The 23,947-nt window shown below is 42.6% G+C and overlaps 2 protein-coding genes across 2 annotated transcripts in view; both read right to left on the bottom strand.

Annotated features, from left to right (window-relative positions):
* Nucleotides 1-23,947, bottom strand: part of LOC108667062 — a 60,111-nt gene that overhangs the window by 18,022 nt on the left and 18,142 nt on the right. The gene's annotated exons all lie outside the window — the stretch shown is intronic.
* On the bottom strand, nt 5,845-11,975 carry LOC125177879. Its single transcript, XM_047880447.1, has 5 exons — nt 9,964-11,975; nt 9,117-9,346; nt 8,397-8,595; nt 6,391-6,529; nt 5,845-5,910 (listed from the first exon to the last, which is right to left on the bottom strand). The coding sequence occupies exons 1-5, from the start codon at nt 11,973-11,975 to the stop codon at nt 5,845-5,847; spliced, it is 2,646 nt and encodes an 881-aa protein (XP_047736403.1).

The raw sequence follows: 23,947 nt of genomic DNA, 5'->3' as shown, positions 1-23,947 counted from the left end.
CCGGAACTCTGCGCTGTTTTAGCGCTGGTACTTGGGATTGTCCGGCAGGGAGCTGTGCAGAGCAGCTAGCAGGCCGTGCATGGGGGGGTTTTGAGAGAGGGAGGAGGGGTAGGGGTTGGAAACAGTGACGAGAGAATGAACTTCATCCTCCATCTAGTTCATTCGTATAGCACGATATTTTGGGCCAATTTCCGGTGCCATTTGTGATATTTATTTCACGTCAGTATTTTAATACTTCGAATTACGTAAGAATTTTATATGCTCTTTAGCACACCTGGGCAGGTACTCAGAAGCTAATTAGCGCTGATACGCGGCTGGCGATATCGTCTCTAAAGCGGACATTTCTGCTCTATCGCTGCTCTGTCGCGTCTCTACGCCGGCTCTGCAGCCGGCGACGGCCTGCTCTATTCCCTGCCCTAAATTTTAACTGGGTCAGTATGGTTCAGTCATCAGTATGCATCATCCATCAGTATGGTTCAGTCATCAGTATGCATCATCCATCAGTATGGTTCAGTCATCAGTATGCATCAGCGGGAAGGATCAGTATTGTTTGAATTGTGTTGTTTATTCATTCGTTTGCTTCATATTTTGAAACGCAATTTAGATTATTTCTCCGTAATCATCGTAACGCATGCCATGTATTTACGACCAGCTTGACAATATTTACACATTATTGACTATGCATGCAAACATGTATTGTCAGTCTTAGCCTTTTAAAAGTCACACCAGCACCAGACAAGCACTTTGAAAGCCGAGTGGACTGCAAAGTGTGGGGGGGGGGAGAGGGAGGATGTTTACCGCGGACCCATAGAAGATTTATTACCAGAGGACAGACCTGCCTTTCCTGCCAAGTGCAACAACGAAGGGGCAAATCTCGATTAAATCTACGGAAAATTCACGGTACTGTTGTTAAAAACGAATATAACTACAACCAGAAAAATTATTCAGAAATGCTTGGTATAGCGATCAATGAAGAATAACGAGTTAAACAAACTGGTATCGCGAAAATGTCAGAAAAGTCGCTCGTTTTACGATCCTTATGGTTCAAAATTTTCGTTAGCGATAACACTGGTAATACAAAGTTTATATAATTTATCTTAATGTCCACAGATTGAAAATAATTAGCCAAGATAGCATTCCAAATTTCAGATTTTTATCTTATTTATGAGAGGAGTTATCTGTCGAATTCATAGTTAAGAATGTCCATTGACGACTACCGCGGCTGAGCGCGTTGAACGGGCCTCTTAACGCCTTAGGAAATGAAATAAAGATCAGACGCATTAAAATCTTCAAATCTTTCCCGAGCCGAAAATCAGCAAATTTCCCGTCCTAGAGTTCCTTGCCCGAGCGTTCTTGCAGGTATTCCTGTAGCGCCTCCCGCAGTTCGACGTCACTGGGCACCGCTGGTCTCCCCGCGGGGGGCACTTGGTCCGTGATGCGGAGGAAAACATCCCCATCCCTGTGGGAGTGCGGCAGTGAATATCTTGCGTGGCATGTGGCATGTGGCATGCCAGCAACCACCATCTTTTGTGGTGCTATCACATCCCGGCAAATGGCGACCAATGACAGAGCGCCATCATCTTATCATTAATATATTAAAGATAAGATGATCTAATGACTATTTTAATTCCATACAATCTTATAAGATTATAAAGAATTAATATATTGAAATAATTATGATATTGGATTGATGTTATGTATACATATATTATATTAAATCAAATATATTGAATATTATTAATAATATACCTAGGGAGCTGAAAATAATATAGTACAATATAACATAACATAATTAAATTATATATATAATTGATATGAATTGAGGATTAAGATATAGCATTAACAATAATGAGGACATATTATCCTGATATATCAAATGATAATGATTGTCGTGATGATGGCGCTGGGTACAATGATTGGCTGCCATTTGAGTGGGCGGGCCATCACCTTGGTCGCCATTTTGTTTCATTTTGTGGAGGTCATCAGTCGCATTTAAACATATATACTACTATCATTGTGATCTACGTATGAGAATATAATTTAATGATATAGGAATATTGGCGCACAGTTCAGTGGCCGCCGTCCACTCACTCGCCATCAACCCAGGCGCACGTGTCGCCCCTGTCGTCCGTCCGCACGCTGTCGTCACGCAGCTGCAGCAGCAGCGGCGGCAGCTCTTCTGCATGGAGCCTGCAGCCACGCAGCGCCAGCCACCTGAACCTGGGCACACAAACTGCAGTGTCATTCCCCCCATGCATAGTTATACGATTTATAACTATACTATGTATGATTGTGCGATGTATAACTATACGATGTATAAATATACGATGTGTAACTATACGATATATAAATATACGATGTATAACAAATGCAACTCTAATTCCCCCGTGGGGGTCGGGGGGCTACGCACCTCTTGCCAGGGGGGGCAAGGGAGGTGATTGTGTGGGCCACGGCCTCCCAGGACCCCTCATCCGCCCCCTCCACGCATAGCCATGGGAGAGGGGAAGGGGGCAGCGGCCACGTGGGGGAGGAGGGGCCAGAGGGCGGAAGGGGGTGCGTGTACACCCCTGCGCAGGTCAAATAAGATAACAATGAGGATAACAGTGATGCAAGATAACAGTAATGCAAGATAACAGTGATGCAAGATAATAATGATGCAAGATAACAGTGATGCAAGATAACAGTGATGAAAGATAACAGTGATGCAAGATAACAGTGAAGCAAGATAACAGCGATGCAAGGTAACAGTGATGCAAGATAACAGTAATGCAATATAACAGTAATACAAGATAACAGTGATGCAAGATAACAGTAATGCAAGATAACATGCAGTGATGCAATATAACAGTGATGCACGATAACAGTAATGCAATATAACAGTAATGCAAGATAAAAGTGACACAAAATAACAGTTTTATCCAAGTACATATGTTCATAATATAATACACATATACGTTAAATAATATGCATTATACTCGTAACAATGAACCATATAACATTTGGTTTTAATATAACATTTTATCTGTCATATTTTACTATTTTATACCATATATAAATCCGCTTATGTATAATTACGCGCATTTTGTAGTTCCTTGATTAAGGTCGATAAGCAGATTAATTAATTAATTTGTTCATATGTTTAAATTACTAAAATATATTTAAAAGATTATGTTATTTGTCATTTGGCGTTTATCTTGGTGAATAATCACCGAACATTACAAAAAGAACGACTATACAATATATAATTGTATGGAGCCCACGGGCCCAGAGGCGCTGCCCCCCGTGCTGTGCGAGACTCACTGAGGAGGTCGTATGTCCCCGCGAGGGCGCTGAGGTCCAGGGGCGCCGCCATGCGGACGGTGAGGACAGCACCGTTCTTTGCTAAAGTGATGGTGGAGACGTCAGCGGGGCCCACGCGCCCGCTGGGGTCTGCGGGGCACTCGCGCCCGATGAACCTCACCAATTTCACCCTGTCCCCCAGGGGGGTGAAGGGAGGCATGAATATGACCAGCAATTCTTTGTAATGGACCAGCAATCCATTGTAATGGACCAGCAATCCATTGTAATGGACCAGCAATCAATTGTAATGGACCAGCAATCCAATTTAATGGACCAGCAATCCATTGTAATAACATAACATAACATATTGATCTCGGCGCTGAAGTGTAGGTCTGATGTGGCCTGTCGCCGATTCTTTTCCTTTTCGTGCCTTGTTCACAGAAGATTTAAAATCGTGTCATTTGACCGGATCTTTTCTTGACTGACAATAGTTTGAAGTAGCTACTAGACTTCCACCGGGTTCGATAAGGAGCTAGTCATTTCAAATCTGAACATATATTTTTCCATAGCTTTATCTAGTCTGTTCTTAAACGCGTTCATACTTGGAGCGCCAACGATGTCATCGGGGAGGCTGTTCCACATGTCGGTGATTCGAAGCGGGAAGAAATTTTGTCGCCTGGAGAAATTGCAGCGCAGTTTTTTAGCTTATAGCCGTGGCCCCTGGTGTTGGTTCTTATTTCAAATTCTAGTATTCCTTGGACCATCAATTTAATTTAATGGGCCAGCCATCCATTGTAATGGACCACCAGAAATCCATTTTAATAGACCAGCAATTTATTAAAATGGACCAGCAATCCATTGTAATGGACCACAAGAAATCCATCGTAATAGACCAGCAATCTATTAGAATGGGCCAGCAATCCATTGTAATGGACCAGCAATCCATTGTGATGGACCAGCAATCCAATTTAATGGACCAGCAATCCATTGTAATGGACCACCAGAAATCCATTGTAATAGACCATCAATCTATTAGAATGGGCCAGCAATCCATTGTAGTGAACCAGTATTCCATTGTAATAGACCAACAATCCATTGTAAATGACCAGCAGTCCATTGAAAATGACCAGCAATCCATTGTAAATGACCAGCAATCCATTGTAAATGACCAGAAATCCATTGTAATGGGCCAGCAATCCATTGTAATGGAACAGTAATCCATTCTAATTGGCCAGCAATCCATTCTAATGGGCCAGCAATGTATAGTAAAGGAACAGCAATCCATTAAAATGGACCTGCAATTCATTGCAATGGACTAGCAATCCATTGTAATAGTCCACCAGAATTCCATTGTACTAGAACAGCAATCCATTGTAATGGACCAGCAATCCATTGTAATGCAACAGCAATCCATTGTAATGCAACAGCAATCCATTGTAATAACATAACATAACATAACATAACATATTGATCTCGGCGCTGAAGTGTAGGCCTGATGTGGCCTGTCGCCGATTCTTTTCCTTTTCGTGCCTTGTTCACAGAAGATCTAAAATCATGTCATTTGACCGGATCTTTAGTTTGAACGATAGTTTGAAGTAGCTACTAGACTTCCACTGTCTTCAATATGGTGCTAGGCATTTCAAATCTGAACATATATTTTTCCATAGCTTTATCTAGTCTGTTCTTGAACGCGTTCATACTGTGAGCGCCAACGATGTCATCGGGGAGGCTGTTCCGCATGTCGGTGTTTCGAAGCGAGAAGAAATTTTGTCGCGTGGAGAAGTTGCAGCGCAGTTTTTTAGTTTATAGCCGTGGCCCCTGGTGTTGGTTCTTGTTGCAAATTATAGTAATCCTTCGGGGACCTTGTATAAACCATGAGTATACTTGTATACTTCAATGAGGTCCCCACGCAGACGTCGATGACTGAGGCTTGGAGGCTTCATAATCTTCAATCTTTCTTCATATGACTTGTCCTTCAAGCCTGGAATTATCCTTGTTGCACGTCTTCGAACATTCTCTATTAATATTCTGTCCTTTTCAAATCTCGATGACCATGCAACGTTTCCAAACTCTAGGCGTATAATGAGCCAGCAATCCATTTTAATAGACCAGCGATCCATTGGAATGAACCAGCAATCCATTGGAAAGGACCAGCAATCCATTGCAATGGATCAGCAATCCATTGTAATGGACCAGCAGTCCATTGTGATGGATCAGCATTCCATTGTAAAGGACAAGCAATCCATTGTGATGGACCAGCAATCCATTGTAATGGAATCCCCATGAGAAAACGCAAGAGATTAAATAAACAAATAGCAGAATCCACTAGTGATCTGAGGAGGCAGAGACTAGTAGATTTGCTCATGGAAAACGAACGCAGGCTTCACGACACACACAGGATGGAAGAACAAGCCGCGGAAGAGCGAGTGGTTGAGGTCATCAAAAAGAACCCAAGTATTTTTTAAATACGCTCAGTCCAAGGCTAAAATAAAGACGCCAGTAGGCCCGCTTAAGGATAACGAAGTCATTGTCGGAGATGACCATGGCATGTGTGAGTTACTGGGATTAAAGCATCTCACGATCAGGATTGAGGGAATTAATAGACGCTTTTTCTGGTCTCAGTATAGAACCCTGTATAAATAACAGATTGTTACAAGTTACATAAATACAAATACATAGAAACGATTATAAACAGTATAAATCAAATTATCTATTAAACAAAGTAATTAGTACAGGATGACTGCTGCAACACATTAGTACTTACTCTAATAAGAGGTTCTAGTGCAATGTATCAAATATACTAAAAGCTGGAATGAAGTTGGCTATTGTCGTATTCAGCTGTGGTTACGTTCAGATATAAACAAATCTTAATATTAAAATTAAATCTAATTCTAAATTTCTAAATTTTTTATTTATTAATACAAAAATCTTAAATATTGAACTGGACCGCTACAGGATCACAGTTAGAATCAGTGTTCAGTAACCCCCGGTACTCAAGCGAGTTTTTCCAAAAAATGAAATCGGAATTCTACAGAAGCGACCAGGTGGAAGGGGATCGGAGAACATCGAGTGTGTACCAGAAGATATATAAATAAATATCAAAGGACTGACGTCGTTCTCAGTACCAGGACCGTTTTGAGTTCCGGCAGTGCTGTTGAAGAAGTGTGCTGGAACTCTGAAGGCCCCACTCACAACGCTCTGGAACGCCTCGATGATGGAGGGAATTATTTCTGAGGGCCTAGAAGTGTGACTGATAACGCCAATCCACAAAGGAGGCTCGAGGGAAACACCCTAAAACTACATAACTTTGACCTCACATGTGGTCAAAGTTTTCGAGAAGGTTGTTGGCTTGTCCAGTATAAGTGAAAGGCTGACCAGTATAATAATGGACAACATGGTTTCCGACGTAATCGTTCCTGTTTGTCACAGTTACTGGAGCACCATCCCCGCCTGGTAGTTCAGCTGGAGGAGGGAGCTGGCGTACACGTAATATAACTTGACCAAAACTTTTGACAAGGTTGACCATGGGGTGCTCTTCAGAAAGCTGAGACTGTTGGGAGTAGGAGAAAACCTGTTAGGGTGGATCCACAAACTCCAAACAAGAGTACACGCTGTAGCAATTGGAAACTAAATATCGAGAGAAACTAGAGTGAAAAGCGGTGTGCCACAGGGCTCGGTGCTGGACCGATCCTCCCCTCATCCACATCGCTGATATCGACTCAGAACTTACCCATGCATCTACATCGTCATTTTCGGACGATACAAGAGTGCTGATGAAGATCACAGAGGACCTAGCCTGCGAGAGGTTACAGGACGACTTGTCGACAATCTATGATTGGGCCCTAATTCAGCGGCATCAAGCCCTAATTCAGCGGCATCAAGTTCGAAGTAATGAGATACAGAGTTGGCACGGAGATCGGGATGCAACATCGCTACTTGGCATCACATGGCACAGAAATTGAAGAGAAGCAAGCAAATAGTTCGAGATCTCGGAGTGTTGATGTGTACTGAAGCCACGTTCGATGACCACATCGAGGAAATAGTTGCGCGAGGGAGACAAAGGATGGGATGTATCTGGCGGTCATTTCGAACAAGAGAAGCAGCACCAATGATTACACTCATCTGAGCCCCAGTGCTCCCCAATCTTGAATACTGCTGTCAGCTTTGGGCGCCGCTCAAGGTGGGTGCGGTGCGGAAACTGGAGGCAGTACAGGTGACCTTCACGTACAAGATTAGCGGCATGAAGGAGCTGAACCGAAACTACTGGGACAGGCATAAAACTACTGGGACTGTACTCACTGGAGAGGAGAAGAGAGTGGTATATCATACTGGACACTTGGAAGATGATAACCAGACTGGCTCCCAACTTTGAATGTGAGACCTCTAGAATAGTGACACATTACAACGAAAGGAGGGGTAGACTGTGCAGAGTTCCTCCATTTAATAACCGAGCCGCAGCCAAAGTACAGACAATCGTGAGGGATCGCTGTCCGTGGTAGGACCGAGGCTCTTTAATGCCTTGCCATAAGCGCTGAGAGGATGGAGTTCACCCTAGCAATATTCAAGAGACGTCTGGACAATTGGTTGAGAAGGATCCCGGTTTGTCCAGTAGTGGGAAACTACCCTCAGCAAGTGAAAAGCAACAGCATCTTGCATCAGCTGGCACAAAGGAGGGCAAATATGCGGAATACGTCCAATGATACATCCGGGACCCTAAGGCTGGCTGACCTGCCTAGCGACAACTCAGAGACGGAGGACGACGAAGGCGGCGCATCAGCGTGACCTTGACTACGAAATCCTAAACTCATCATAAGGTCATAAGATACAGGTTCTTACATGCACCAACAGGTTCTTACATGTACATACAGGTTCTTACATGAAACTCCAGGTTGTTACATGCACCTACAGGTTCTTGTATGCACCTACAGGTGCTTAGATGCACCTGCGGGGTTCATTCATGCAACTGCATGTTCTTACATGCACCTACAGATTCTTACATGCACCTACTGGTTCTTACATGCACCTACAGGTTCTTTTATGCACCTATTGATTCTTACAAGCACCTGCAGGTTCTTACATGCACCTACAGGTTTTTACATGCACCTACAGATTCTTACCCGCTGTCGTGCAACGGCAGGAGGAGGTCGTCGTGAGGCTCGTCGAGGGGTTCGAGCTTCAGCCAGACCTCCACGCCCCCCACCGCCGCCACGAGCGCCCCCCACGGCGCCCCCCTCAGGGCCGCGGCCTCCATGTCCACATCCACTCGAGATGGCTTATTGTGACTTAACATTGCAACGACTGAAGCAACATGACGACCTGCGGACAACCACAACGTAACCAACAAAGCCAAACAAAAGCCCATTACACCCAACACGTCGCCTATCACACCCAACACGTCACCCATCACACACAACACGTTACCATTGCACTCAACACGTCACCCATTACGCTCAACCAGTCACCCATCACACTCAGCACGTTATCCATCACACCCAACACATCACCATCACACCCAACACGTCACCCATCACACCCAACACGCCACAATTATATTCAACACATCACTCATTATACACAACACGTCACCCATCACGCCCAACACACCAACCATCACACCCAACACGTCATCCATCACACCCAACACGTCACCATCACACCCAACACGTCATCCATCACACCCAACACGTCATCAATCACACCCAACACGTCATCCATCACACCCAACACGTCACCCATCACACCCAACACGTCACCATCACACCCAACACGTCACCATCACACCCAACACGTCACCATCACACCCAACACGTCACCATCACACCCAACACGTCACCCACCGTTCTTAACGTGCCACGTCTCCCCGTCCTTCGTCAGAGCAGCGAGCTCGGCCACCGTCCACGCGCGGTCGGGGCAGCGCGCGACGAAGTCCCTCACATAGTCGCCAGCGAGGCGGGCCTCACCCAGGGCTTCCCTCAGGGCCTCCTTAAGCTCCCCCCACCGCCGCGTGAGGTGGCGGGGGCTGTCCCTGCTGAGGGCCGCCACCACGTACAGCAGCACCTCCCGCAGCCTGGGGGATTACAAGTGGGTAGGGATTTATTGTGGGAGTCAAGCCTGTACGTCGTGTGCAGCTTGTGGAATGTTTTGGTTTCTTGCTTGTATAATGTTAAGAAATGTGGCATGCAGCTCATGCCATCAGAGTGGAATGCAGCTCATGGCATCAGAGCGGCATGCAGCTCATGCCATCACAGCGGCATGCAGCTCATGCCATCACAGCGGCATGCAGCTCATGCCATCAGAGCGGCATGCATGTGGTCATTATTCCAACTTGCTTTTGTTCATTTGGCATGATAAACTTCGAAAAACAAGGCCCAATATTTTCCCGCCGACGAGTTCAATGTCTTGTTAAAATCTACATAAATTATATCAACATATCGGGTATTGTGAAGAGTAATTAAAGATGTCTGTAACAAGTAACCTAGTAGAGTGTCACCTGCATTCACTGGAATGAGAGAACGCATCAAAATTTTGCCCTATAATTAAAGATCCGTTTCCCGTCTGTTATAACAGTTACGAGTGCATCAAAAATTTACTGTCTATGACTGCCGCGCGAAAATTACGGGAATTTTTGTTAGTATCGTTAACTAAGTTACTCAAAACGACTTGCATTTCTCTCTGCCTCCTTACCTGCTCATTTCCTGAGGCTTGGCCTCCAGAATACTCTTCAGGGTGTCACCGCTGGCTAGGATGCGCTGCACAATGAAATGGGCAGCAAACATTTCTTGGATGGATTTGTGATGGAAAGTGTAGGTGGTTTCCCCGGCTCCAGAAAGAGGTCTGTTTACTCTCAGCACCACCGAGAGGATAATTTCAGGGCTACACTCTACCTTGTTAAGCAGTATCGGAATACACTTTTCTTGAATCTGAAGCAGTTCTTCTTCTGAGAAAGTTCCAGCGTTTTCACGAATAAATTCCAACGCTGTTTTCCCAATGACAACAAATAGATCGTTTAACATGGCTTTGCATTCAAGATGAGTCACATCAGCAAGCTTTATGGTGACAAGCTTCTTATACAAGCGTAGAATATCAGTCGCCACGTCCCCGGGCTTTTCCCACGACGAAATTGTCTCAGGCATGTGCTTATGCATGTCGCAGAAAAGAATCAAGTTGATGGGTTCGGTGAACAGACTTTTGACATCTTGCTTCAGCGTTATGAAGCTTTCTGTCATCTCACCTCGTTTGATGCCTAAACCCTCCTCATACCTTGTCAAAAATTCCAGCTGCTCGCCCAGCTCAGTGAGCGGCTTGATCTCGAATTCGGTAGAAGTGACATTGTTAATAGCAAGCAAATTTTCCAGCTTTTCCTTCGCACTCCGGCGAGGACGAGTCGTGATCAGCACCCGACAGTTGCTGCTTGAAGTCTCTTTGATGATCTCACTCACTACGTTGTATGAAACTTTGTTTACTTCGTCGTACCCATCGATGACAAATAGGGCGCGTAGAAGTAAGAGGGCATCAAGGACATTTCGTTTACCCTCTAATTCCCTACACAGAGCCTTAAAGTGTTGCTCGATGACGTCAGCCAGTGTTTCAGTGTTACGATCCCTGCACTCGAATAAGATGAGCTGGTCAAATTGCCGCAGGTAATCAGCATTTCCTTCCCCTAGCTCGAAAAACTGAAGCACGATGTTTTTTAGAAGAGTAGTCTTACCGGCACCAGCAACACCGGAAACTATAATTGCTTTCTCAGGAGCCTTGAAAATTTCTGTATACGGAAGAACTTGATCATTAGAGCCTTCACGTCTTGACCGTCTCACCATCACGTCGAGAGAATGAAATACTTCCGGACGCTGCACAATGCTGCTGTCTAGCGGGAGGATCTCTTCGGTTAGTTTGGTTCTCCAGAGATTCTTCACTGCCAGTTTTCCTGACATATCCAATCTTGTACACCAGTAATAAACGGTCTTTTCGTCCGGATTCTGCAGGCTTTCGAAGTCATCATGTACATTTTTTTTCTGAGCTTCAACTTCGGACTGTGGTAGTGAATAGACCCTTTCTGCTTCTTCAATTAGCTCTAACAGTGCAGTCTTCAAATCACTGAATTTTCGAGGGTTTGATGTTTCTTCGAACTCGTGCATGATTTTGACTCGCAAATTCCTGACCTTGCGCAACTTGTCGAACAGTTTATCAACGTCCCTCGGAAGGCCATTCTTATCTAAGCGAGACAGCTTTTCAAGTGGACACTTTGCATCTCCACCAGGAAGTTCCTCATTATTGGCAGGTTGTCCACCACCACCAATAATCGCTGTAACGGTTGTCAGGTAACCTTCTTCACTTATATTTTCTGAATCGGCAAATTCTACGCTCCTCCAGCATTCATCATGTATCCTAGAAAGTTTCTCCAGCAGGCAGAACAACGCAGTGATGTCTAAATCATCAGGGTGGCTCAAATCTTCCGCGATTGTTCCGCCATGACGCTTCCATTCCGTTTTACTGAATTCCTTGCCCTTTAGGCGTTCCATGTATTTTTTGTAGCTCTCGTCGCTCTTTTTGTCGACACTTTCTTTGCTGAAAACGAATCGGATGACCTTGGGGGCCACGTACAGCACACCAGCAATATTGCGGTAAATCGCATAGATTTCATCAGCAATATGTACTGCGGCAGGCGTCGAGCTGGTCTGCACTGACTGGCCGGCCATTACGCAGAATCTGTTGAGTTGAAAAAGTAGTAATAAAACCGGAAAGACGAAAGCAAAGTACGCATTATTACTTGAGAAGAAAATTTGATGACTACGGCTGCAATTTAATAAAATTTGTCTTTTACGTTGCTTTGAGGTTTCCTTCGCTTTAAAAATGTACAGATCGAAGATTGTTTATAAATTTTATCCTTGAGAATATAAGGTAGAAATGGTACTATATGCATCAAAGCTCATAATAATTAAGGAATTACTTACGGCAAATAATATATAAATGAGATGGGAGCGAATTGGAGAGAAAGATAACCTCAGGAGTGATATGAGTGGTTGACATCAGGGGGGATTTGATCTTTATCAGTTATAGTTACTTTTACATCAAAGCTTAATGATATGCTCCTGCTCAGTTCATTGCAACAATTGTTTCATCTGATAATTTCATAAAATAGTCGGATTGCTGACTTTAGACCTAGCTCTTGGATGAATGAATTTAAAAGTAGAGAATATAGCCAAAAAGTTCACCATTTCCTATAAGAGAAACGTTTCGGAGTCAAGCTCCGTCGTCAGTTCAAAACCTAGAACACAGGTACAAACAATTAGTTGCCTAAAATTCACATTCAAATAATTCACCTAATCTTGAGGACATTACATGTACAGGAAGATCTGTCAGGCGACAATGTTGATACCATTCGTCCCTGGATATTTCCTCATTAATATCTTCCTTGTTGAAAGATAATCTCCTTCACATTCGATATGTTCATAAGCATTTCCTTGTATTAGCCTTTCTTGTTAATCAAGTAACGCCCTTGGTGACGTCAAATAGCGAAGCTATATGAGCTCTGCTCAGACGCGGAAACTTCAGTCATGGGCCGAGAACAGTCGTGTGTACGCCCATTCTCCTGTCCATAACTAACAGGACAGTAACTCTAAATTAACGTCAGAGTAGAAGATACACTATAGACTTATCCATACTTCAACTGGACGCCGAAGACATCATTGTTAGGGCTCCAACTTATAAACTTATTATCCTAAACTGTAAGCCGAACTATAATCTTAAAAGTATATTATATAATCGTTTACGCTGTTCCTCTATATTCTCGGATTCCGCTACATACGAACTACCCTCAGGTCAAACTTAATTACGATTCAATATCGCATCGTCCACTATCAAATCGTAACCTGTTACAGTGGTGCACCGACCAGTTAGCAAAGTGATTATCGAGTGATTATAGATCAGTGACTACACAGAATACTGTGTAGGAGAAGTTTCCGAAGACTTAAAGCTCTCCAGCATCTACTACTTCTAAAATTTGAGCATCGGACTTCGACATGGTCTACGAGAAGAATTCAGCGACGAAGAATACCACGGCTACAGCAACTATATACAAGACCCGCAGCTAAGTAATAAATTGCACGGGCGATATTGGATAATCACAGCGCAACGCTTTCAGTGCATCAACGACTAGCAATGAGCGACCTTTTATATGCGCAACGATCGAGACTACGCATCATGATGCACCCTCCACGTCGTTCAAGGGAAGCGTCGAAGAAGAGGAGGAGGCGAGAGAGCATCGAGCTTTCAGCCAGAAAAAAATGAAGAAAAAGCGCCAGCAGCATACCACGTGCCCGTACCACGCGGGGACTGCGCATCTATCTCCACGTGCCACACGAATCTCTGCGGGATCTATACGCGCGTGGACTTCAGCAAGCGTCGGGAACTACTTGCAGCACATAAGCTGAGTATTTTTCCCTTTTAAATGAGCCTGTTAAATTTATGTATTTTATAAATTGTGCATATTGACCTGTGTCGGAACGACGCCAATGGCGACAACATCTATATGATCCTTCCGCACCATGCATGTCGCACATCGTATAATGAAAGTTATTAATGTCATTTTAAGCATGTATTCATACAAAGGGTATTGCCACATAATCTGTGCAACCACACCGTGCGTTCTTTCTTTCCAAATTCAAATGTCGACAGAAAGGTGGTGTAGATTGGTTTAAGTGTTTAGGTGCAAAGTACAAAGCGCTAGTTCTTTCGCTACCTGACTTTTGTAATGTACGCTACTCAATGTTAGATCGACATATAATTAATTCCATGGGCCACGCTGACTTCACGAGAGGTCATGCTTAAGACTAAATGCCCTCAGGCTGACGCAATAACGTTAATCTCAATCGAGTCAACTCTAAGAAGCTGATAGGCGCAAGTTATGCAGTTAAAATCCAATTCATTATTATACTAAATACTGCAACCCCTCTTAAAAATATAAACTTGGTGCTGCGATAAAACTTTCACTGAATAATAATATTATTGCTCTTTGGAACGATTGTTCCCTGACTATGATCGAATAATTCTGATGTAAAACGATTCATTAGTCATAACTACTGTTACTAAAATGATTTTTTCTCAATGAAATAAGCATTCTACGTCCATCAATGCAGTTTTCATAGCGATGTTATGTGCTGCCATCTGATTAGTATATTCCGCATGTTCAAATACTATATCCATGAGAATAATTTTTAAGTACATAGCGAAGTCCGTGCAATGACACGTGAAGGCTGAGAACTCAAGTACAGAGAGCACTGAGAATCTGAGTGGGCGCATTGACCTCTAGACGCCTGGGTATACCCGCGCGACTCAACAAAGAACCTAGAAGTTTTTCAATATGCATCAATTTCACTTATAACGTCATATATTTTGTGCGGCCGTTCAATTGACGAAGGAGCTCTATATGCAACGGTCATTTGTGTTAGGAATATAATGTTATTTTTCAAAACTATACGAGTTCTAAAGTTTTTAAAAGTTAATCTTTTAAATTTTCTTTGCATTTTATGTTTGTTTTCGTTTTCTCAATAAATTTATACGAACAAAAAGTGCTTATAAAGATGTTTTACATGTGAATATAAAATGTCATCAATATCGGTTAAGAAATTAATGCTGTTCCTACCCACACGCTCCCTTGACGAAAAATGAAAGCTGAACTTGCCACCAGGTATAATATATCATGTCGCTTAAATAATGACAACAATTAAAAATCGCGGGAGCTGGTGTTAGGGACGAATTAGTTACTTACGCTCTGTTACAAGTTTGAGGCGGCAGCCCTTAAGTGATAACGCCACTTATTGAACTTAGGTAACGTCCATCGAACTTAGGTAGAATCGGTGGCCTTACTGATATTTTTCTAATTATTTTATTGTTTCATTGAGCCGTAAAAACGGCTGCTCACACCAATTTCCTAATGAACCGATAGACGATTTTAAGGTTAATATGAGAAAGCTAGATGAATACTTAGTTGGAGTCACAAATGTGTAATTTAAAAGCTAAAGCCGCACCAGAAGGCGCGTAGTTGCAGGCGTTGACACTCGTTATCTTCCCCGGCCTGATAAGCGGCCTCCTGCTTATCTCGCCGCGCAGCTCAGGCGCGGCAGGTAACACGGATTGTGGCAGGACTTCGAAATCACCCAAAAAAGTATGAATTAGTACGACAGATTGTGTACTAAAACTTTTCATTTATTTCAAACTATCGGGCTAGCCGGCGTGCCCATGTCTCTGAAATATTAGAATTCTGCAAGCCCCAACTCGGAAATCCTTGTGGGTGCTTATTCGAAAATATAAAAAAATAATTTTTCGTCTTTATGGTCAAATTCATTTATCCCAATTAGAAAACCCAATTTCGAGTTTTCTGTCAATTTTCTGACCTTAGTGGTCCAATAATGTCCACCGAGGCGCGCGGGAAAGGTTCAGAACATATCAGAATTTCTAGCTCCTGCTGTTCTGGAACATTAGCGCAGATCTCAGATCCGCTTAAACTCATATGCTAATTACTGCTTCAGCTGCAAGACCGTACGCTGAGATATTGTTAGATGCGCGCGACAGCAGCAGCTCCGATACACTACTAAACACATGAAAATTAATATAGGAACATCTGTATAAAACGTTTTGGGCGCTATTAAAGCGAAAATTCCCTAGCCCACAACCAGCAAAATAGATTGCTGAGGAATGCTGCATGCTGACTACAGAGTTATTCGAATGAGGAGACAACGCCCTAAATCTGCACCATCCTCAAGTGGTTCAGAAAAAATGGCAAAAATGTCAATACGTCGGGAAGCTGAACAGACATTAAACTGTTCTATGAATAATGGGGGATGCGTACTAATTTATATTTTAACAAATATCAATATAAGAGTTGTATTTGCCGCTAGCCGTTACTTACATTATACGAGTTCTTTGTTCTTATTTCAAATTAAAGGCAGAAGTCTAAGCGAAACAGAGTTTTCTTAAATTCTGCCCAGAAGTTGTAACTGCAATCTTATGACAGTGCAGGCATTTTTCAATCAATTCCTTTCTTTTTTACAGTCCTCAAAAAAGAATCGCGATAAAATGTTTAAACTGAACCTGTACAATTAAAGGAGGATATGGAGTGCAGGAAAAATAGTAAGCTTGATGAGTACTAAGTTTAAAGTTACGAACATGATGAGTAAAACTCCACACGTGCACCAGAAGACGCGTAGTTGCAGGCGCTGTCACTCGTTATCTTGCCCGGCCTGATAAGCGTCCTCCTGCTTATCTCGCCGCGCACCTCGGGCGCTGCAGGTAACAGAAATCGTGGCAGGGCCCGGTAATGTTCTAAAAAAGCAAGAGTAAGCACGCCGGACTTAGTGCTAAACTTTTTTATTCATATCAAGCTAGCATGTTAGCACGGCTGGTCTTGGAATCGATAAATCTCGCAATTGTAGGATCCCGTCACCCTTAACCCGTTATTCCTAATCACGCTAGCAAAAATAAACCGAACGTATAATTTTTAAAGGAAGACCCGTTCATCTATTTATTTTCCCTAGAACATGAAACTCCAAGTAGATGCCAATGCCATGCCATTGTCCCACTCAGAATAAATTTCCATGGCCAAGCAATATCGCGAAGCGATAAGTATCCTGGAGACGCGCCCCAACAGCCCCTATATACAATATCCCGACATGATAAGTATCCTGGATACGCGCCCCAACAGCCCCTATATACAATATCCCGACACGATAAGTATCCTGGATACGCGCCCCAACAGCCCCTATATATAATATCCCGACACGATAAGTATCCTGGATATGGGCCCCAACTGCCCCTATATATACCCTTTATGACAATAAAGGGGATTTATTGCCAACAGCCCCTTTATGAAAATAACCTGAATACACAAAACATTGAATGGAACTAGTGATTGAATAGGTGAATAATGCGCTTAATTAACTCATTTCTGTTATTAGCTAACTACACATGTGAAAATCAATGCTTCTTGAATGAGCTTTCGATATCCCTCCTTGTTCCTGTCCCTCCACCCTCCTATCATTGCCTCCTCAACGCTTGTCCTGTGCAACAGGATTTATTTTCCTGTCTAGTATTAAGTTCTCTTTATGTGTAAAAAAGTCACTAGATTGCTTTAATCGCAGTTTCACTAGAAATTTAAAAGCGAAGAAAATACCACAAAAATTTAGCATATCTCTTTTGAAAACGTTTTCAAAAGAGATATGCTACATTTTTGTGGTGTTTTCTTCGCTTTTAAATTTCTCTTTATGTGTATTTTTTCTTCATGCACCTGGTGGCAACACTCTATAGGAACCATTCATTAGCCGCCACATCTCGCACGTCAGTTGTTCATTATTTCGACACGTGCGACGACTAGGTTATTTGGTGTTATGTCCTTTCTAAATTTTTGAATATACTACTATGAAATATTACTTGAGAAATATCATGACTTGGTTATATGTACATTTATGTTCCATTATTTCTGTCATTTGTTTAGTCCGCAGCAAGCATTCAGTGTGCTAGCAAGACTGTTCAATGTATTAGGGACTTCTTTCATTCAGGATTCAGGAAAGTAGGAGCCAAGCACATACGTAAGTCAATTTCGTGATGAATTTAAAAATTCCTTCCTTATTGCCATATTTGTCATTGTGATCATATTTGGTATATTATTTAATTTCCAATCAGATTTAGCTAGTTTTTGATTCCTTTGTATTGTCATTATTTTCAGATCCACTGCGTTTTGAGGTGCGATTAAAGCATAAAATCCTAATGCGTCTTAATCCCTCCGCTGGCTAATCCAAATAAAGTTTGTGCCAGCGTTAACGCTTGTATCATTCCCACCGGCATAATCAATTAAAGCCGAGGACATATCACGGCACTTGTGCGGCCGTTTAATTGTCCTCACTGACAGAGGCCGCTCGCTGTCCAGGGAAGAGGAGGCATGCCTTCCGTAGACTGCTTGAACGCAGGTTCAAGTGGACAAAAGGCCGAGATCGACGCGTTTGCGAGGTGCTTGCGGCAAACAGCCGCAATCACGGAGAGAATTTGGAACTGGTCAATGACCTACAGTAGAACGAGTGTTTTCGACGGTTGAAAAACGTCCATTAAGAGTTATAGTCCAAATTTTCTACAGTAAACTAATCAAGTATGCCCGTATTTAAACTTGAACCGAGAAAGAGACGGCCTCTCTCTAAGACGGAAAACTACAATCTTACTGCCTCACGGATGTCTATCAATCAACTCCTGTCCATTTCCCAGCAATCGCAAAGCGACATTGCTCTCATGTTTCATATGTCCAGTTACGAAGCTGTTATTGATGGAATGTATGAAAGCTGAGAGGAAAACCAAGCAGGATGCAGGACTTTAGGGTTATGAACGCTAAAAATAATATTCCATACCTGTGCATTGTAAGAGTCGGTCATTACACTCACGAAAGAGAAGTATTACGAGAAGAAGGTTTCCTCATATGATTGAAAACTTGCTAGTAATTAATAAGCAGACAAACATGAAGAAATTTAATTGACGACCTAATTGCAACCTTGTACACGTCGTTACGAATGACGTGTAATGAAATGGAACCCTTGGCAGCTTGAATGCCTGTATAAGTAAATCATATCATTAAATGTCTGTATTTTAAGTAATAAACAATACATTATGACATTAATGCAGGAATTAATTGCAAGTATTAATATTCAATTGGCCTAGCGCATTCAGGGACGCAGTATAGACCCCTGCATAGCCCATGCCCACAATTCAATATCTATTCCTTTCCGCTCGTAATCACGCTAGAGGTCATATTAGCCTGTGTGATTAAGTGCCTAAAGCCATAGGTGCCATTTCCTTTCCAGGAAGTGAATCAATCACCCAGATAACATCAAGCCGCCGAAGCAACAGCCGTGGGCAAATGCAAAACTGTTACGTGCTTGTATTAAACACAGCCTGGAGTCTTCGCGACTTTTGAAAATAAGCGCCCGACATAACAGCGCCGTTACGTCATAGCCACTGCTTCATCGCGCTCTACTTCACAGGCAGAAGCGCAAACAGCCGTCCCTATAACGCCATGCCCCGGCTCTCCCCCTTCGCAGCCAGCAGAAGGCTTTTCTCATTGCCCGATCAGTAATGCGCCTGGCGCGATGGAGGGACCTAACCTAACCTAACCAAACCTAACCTGGCGCACAACTGATCAGCAATTGAAGAAAGCCTTATGGCTGCGAAAGGGGAGAACCGGGGCATGGCGTTATAGGGACGGCGGTTTGCGCTTCTGCCCGTGGAGTGCAGCGGGATTACGCCAGTCCTGCAAATAGCAAAGCAGGTTTACGGTGATCCGGCGTGGTCTGCGGCCAGTAAGGCTTACGGCGTGTGTAGGAAGTGATAGTATGGGGTAAAATTCTGTGGAGTAGGACCTGTTGACAATTGACTATTTGATTCAGCAGGCTGTGGAGTGAGTTAGGTGTTGCTTAAAGTTGGTGTGGGGAGATGACTCAGTTACCTACAGCTTCTTGGGTGTGAGCTGAGTTTAGTTATTGCATTATAGGGTAGGCGTTGGCGCTAGGGCTTGTTTATGAGCTAAATTTGTGGTGTAGGGCTGCGCTCCCGCGCATTCCTACCAGTTTCTAGGATCGTCTTGCAGGTATAATGACTGTGAGCTTGAGGTAAACACGGCTTTAACTTCCTACATGGCGTTGCTGACTTCACAGAAAACGCAAATTTAACTTAAAGTAATTAAACTCGTGATTTTTGCGCACTACACCTGCACAAAATGAGCGTAGTTGCAGGCGCTAACACCCGTTATCTTTCCTGGACTGATAAGCGGTCTGGTATAATGATGAAGAAATAGATAGACTGTGTTCAAATGTGGTCAAATCGTGTTCAGATTCTTAATAAAAGCAAGAGAAGGTCATATTTCTTAATAATTATGTCATCTCATGTACCATTAATATGTTTTTCTAACATAAAACTTATATTTAGCCAAAATTTATCCTCATTCAGCGCTGTCCGCATTAATTCGCACGTCACTGCAGGATGAAAGGTATGGAGATGGGGAAAAGAAAAAAGACCCTACAAATGAAGAGAAAACGATATCTAAATAAGGAGCTCTGTAGGCGATGATCATTTGTGTTAAAAATATAATGTTATTTTTCCGAAACTATATGATGTCAAAAATTTTTATAAGTTAATTTTTTACGTTTTCTTTGCATCACATGTTCGTTTTCGTTTTCTCAGTAAATTCATAGGAATAAATATGCTAGTAGAAGAGTTTGTTTGCATGTGAGTATAAAATATCATCAGTATCGGTAAATTTATGAACACTTTTCCTACCCACACGCTCCCTTAACGAAAAATTAATGCGGAACTTGCGACCAGGTTTGATATTTCATGTCGCTTAAATAATGACAACAAGAATCGTAGGAGAGAAAATCTATTTGCGTAGAAATTCCTTAGGCGACAACGATGGAAACTACCGGAGTCCCGCAGCCTCCATCGCTCCTCTGGAACTTGAACGAGGCCCGAGAAATGATCCAAAGTAGAATTAGTTTTTCAGCGGAAATAAATGTTGCAATATTCGTCTTATTGCAAAGACTTCCTCGCAGCTGAATTACTGAAGAATTACTAATGTATTACTCAATTGAATTACTGTTGTTTTAGCGTGTAGAATGTTGAAAGCATAACCCTACATTCTGTAAAGTGTGAGGTTGCAAACACTCGTTATCTTGCGCGGCCTGATAAGCGGCCTCTTGCTTATCATGCAGCGCAGCTCAGGGCGTTTGCCTGAAATAAATTTTGAGGTCCCGACAGTATCACGACACGATATGTATCCTGGATATACAAACTTTGATAAATATATATTAAATTTGCAATGTTAATTAACGTTTGCCGTGCGACGCTGAAGTTATCAAATTTTCAAGTCAGAGACATTTGCTATACTTTAATTGAAATCTTCCTCTCGTGTACCTACAGGCGTGGAAGACTTTAATGGGGAGAATGCTTGGGACGAGCCTGGACCAAAGTCATCAATTCAATTCACGTTCTTTCTTGTAGGATTAATTAGTTCATTGCTGTTCTTTCAAATCATGCTCCTCATGAATTATTAATTTTCACAGATGAATAAACTAGTTTGCAGGCAGACGTTCACGGGAAGACCCCGCGTCAGGGGCCTCTTGCTGCGCTATCTCGGATAACGGACACGCGGCGCTGACGATTATGTCCCTCAATTATTAAGATCACTTGGCTGCTTAAGTCGCAAATTTACCAAGAATTTAAAAGTAAAGAAAATAGCCAAAAAGGTAAAAAATATATATAGGAAATGGTGAAATTTTTGCTATTTTCTTTACTTTTTAAAATATAGGAAATTGTGAACTTTTTGGCAATTTTCTTTACTTTTAAATTCCTGGTAAATATGTCCTTCAAGATTTAAATCAAATTAAATAATAAGCTACGTGAACAAATTAAAAGTTTGATAATCAAATTCACTTAACATAATCGAAATTCTGATCCGAAAGGCCACGTTGGATAACGAAATCTGTGACGTCGGATAAATCACCTAAGCCAAGTTGAGAAAAGCCACAATCAGAGTCCCTCTGGTTTTGCGGTTTGAAATTGCAGCTTTCTTACGGAACAAATTTCAGCCCAAAATCTACAGTGGAATGAGTGATAAGGACGAATTAGATACTTTGTTCGTTTTGCGTTGAATTTTAGGCGACAGCCCATATGTGAAATCACCACTTATTGAATTTCAGTCCAGCGAACTTAGACAGAATCGGGTGGCCTTACGGACATTTTTCTAATTATTTCATTGCGTTCTTGAGTCACAAAAAACGGTTACTTTCACAAATTACCTAAATGAACCGATGCAACCGATGGAAGATTTGAAAATTAACATAAAAAAGCTCGAATAATTCTTAATTTGGAGTCACAGACGTGAAAATGAAAAGTTCAAAGCTGCACCAGAAGACGCGTAGTTGCAGGCGCTGACACTCGTTATCTTCCCCCGGCTTGATAAGCGGCCTCCTGCGTATCACATCGCGCAGCTCAGCCGCTGCAGGTAACACAGATTGTGACAGGGCTCAGAAATGATCTAAAAGAGCGCGAGGAAAAACGACGGATTGATGGTTAAAAACTTTAATGTATTCCAAACTTGCAGCTAATTCAGGAGTAGCCAGGTTTCGGTTATCCCTACTGAAGCCAGTTTAGCGTCATTTCAAACCCGTAATTCCCTATCGCGGCAATAACAATAAGCGAATGCCTGCTAACAAAAAAGGCCCGTTCAAACCCATATTTTTTCATAGAGCCTGGAACTCGCCCAAGATTCTTCTTTCAAGTAATGAAAAAAATATACGCTCTCTGATTTCAATTAATGTGGCAATGTCATTCTCAATAAACCTAAATTATAATTCTTAGTTCAATCTTTTTCGCAGTTCTGTTATGCCTTGCTATTATAAGAAATCTGTCCATGTTAATGTAGTAACGACTAATAAGTTTAAGTGTAGGTCCAGTTAGTTGAAATTAGAGAGCAAATTCGTGATTAAAAAGCTTGGAATTTGGTGGCATTGAGTGCCTTGGAGACGAACTCGTCTTATTTGCGACAGCTTGCCGCTAACATACTTGAACTCACGCCGATAAAGGGCCCTTGTTAAATAGCTAATGCACGTTATTTCACCTCTTCGTCATGCCCAACATATTATCGCCATTGGACGTACTTAAATTTTGCTACAAATCTTGCCTGATACGTGAACCAGCTTCAAATTCCGTCGGGCACGGTGTCAATACTGGGTTCATTATCTTGTCTTAAGATTCTCATAAATGTGTTCGCTGGCTCTCTTGCTTTGCCGTATTCATTTGTGCTGCCGTTCAAATTGGAAATAATGAATATAATTGTTTACTTACGAAATTTGTCAGCTTATAGCGTTTATTGTTTTATCATTCATTCTTCATTGCCGCTCTGAGTTTTAAAACTCGCCCACGAAATTTTTTGAGCACTCGGAGATCTTACCGTGGTTTCCCAAGAAAATCAATTGAAACAGTTGTATCTGTGTTATTTCCTAACTCTAATCTCTAATTCAGAGTAAAATTTCAGGTCCCGATAACATCCAGACACGATATGTAACCTGGATCCGCGCCCAACAGCCCCAATATATAGAATATCCCGACACGATAAGTATCCTGGATACGCATCCCAGCGGCCCCTATATACAATATCCCGATGCGATAAGGATCCTGGATACGCGCCCCAACAGCCCCTATATACAATATCCCGATGCGATAAGTATCCTGGATACGTGTCCCAACAGCCCCTATATACAATATCCCGCTACGATAAGTATCATGGATACGCGCCCCAACAGCCCCTGTATACAATAGCCCGACACGATAAGTATCCTGGATACGCGCCCCAACAGCCCCTATATACAATATCCCGCTACGATAAGTATCCTGGATACGTGCCTCAACAGCCCCTATATACAATATCCCGCTACCATAAGTATCCTGGATACGCGCCCCAACAGCCCCTATATACAATATTCCGATGCGAAAAGTATCCTGGATACGCGCCCCAACAGCCCCTATATACAATATCCCGCTACGATAAGTATCCTGGATACGCGCCCCAAAAGCCCCTATATACAATATCCCGACACGATAAGTATCCTGGATACGCGCCCCAACAGCCCCTATATAC

This window comes from Hyalella azteca, unplaced genomic scaffold (assembly GCF_000764305.2).
Source record: "Hyalella azteca isolate HAZT.00-mixed unplaced genomic scaffold, Hazt_2.0.2 contig5403, whole genome shotgun sequence".
Lineage (NCBI taxonomy): Eukaryota > Metazoa > Arthropoda > Malacostraca > Amphipoda > Hyalellidae > Hyalella > Hyalella azteca.
The sequence above is the reverse complement of the archived record's forward strand: the minus strand, read 5'-3'. Positions and strand labels throughout refer to the sequence as shown.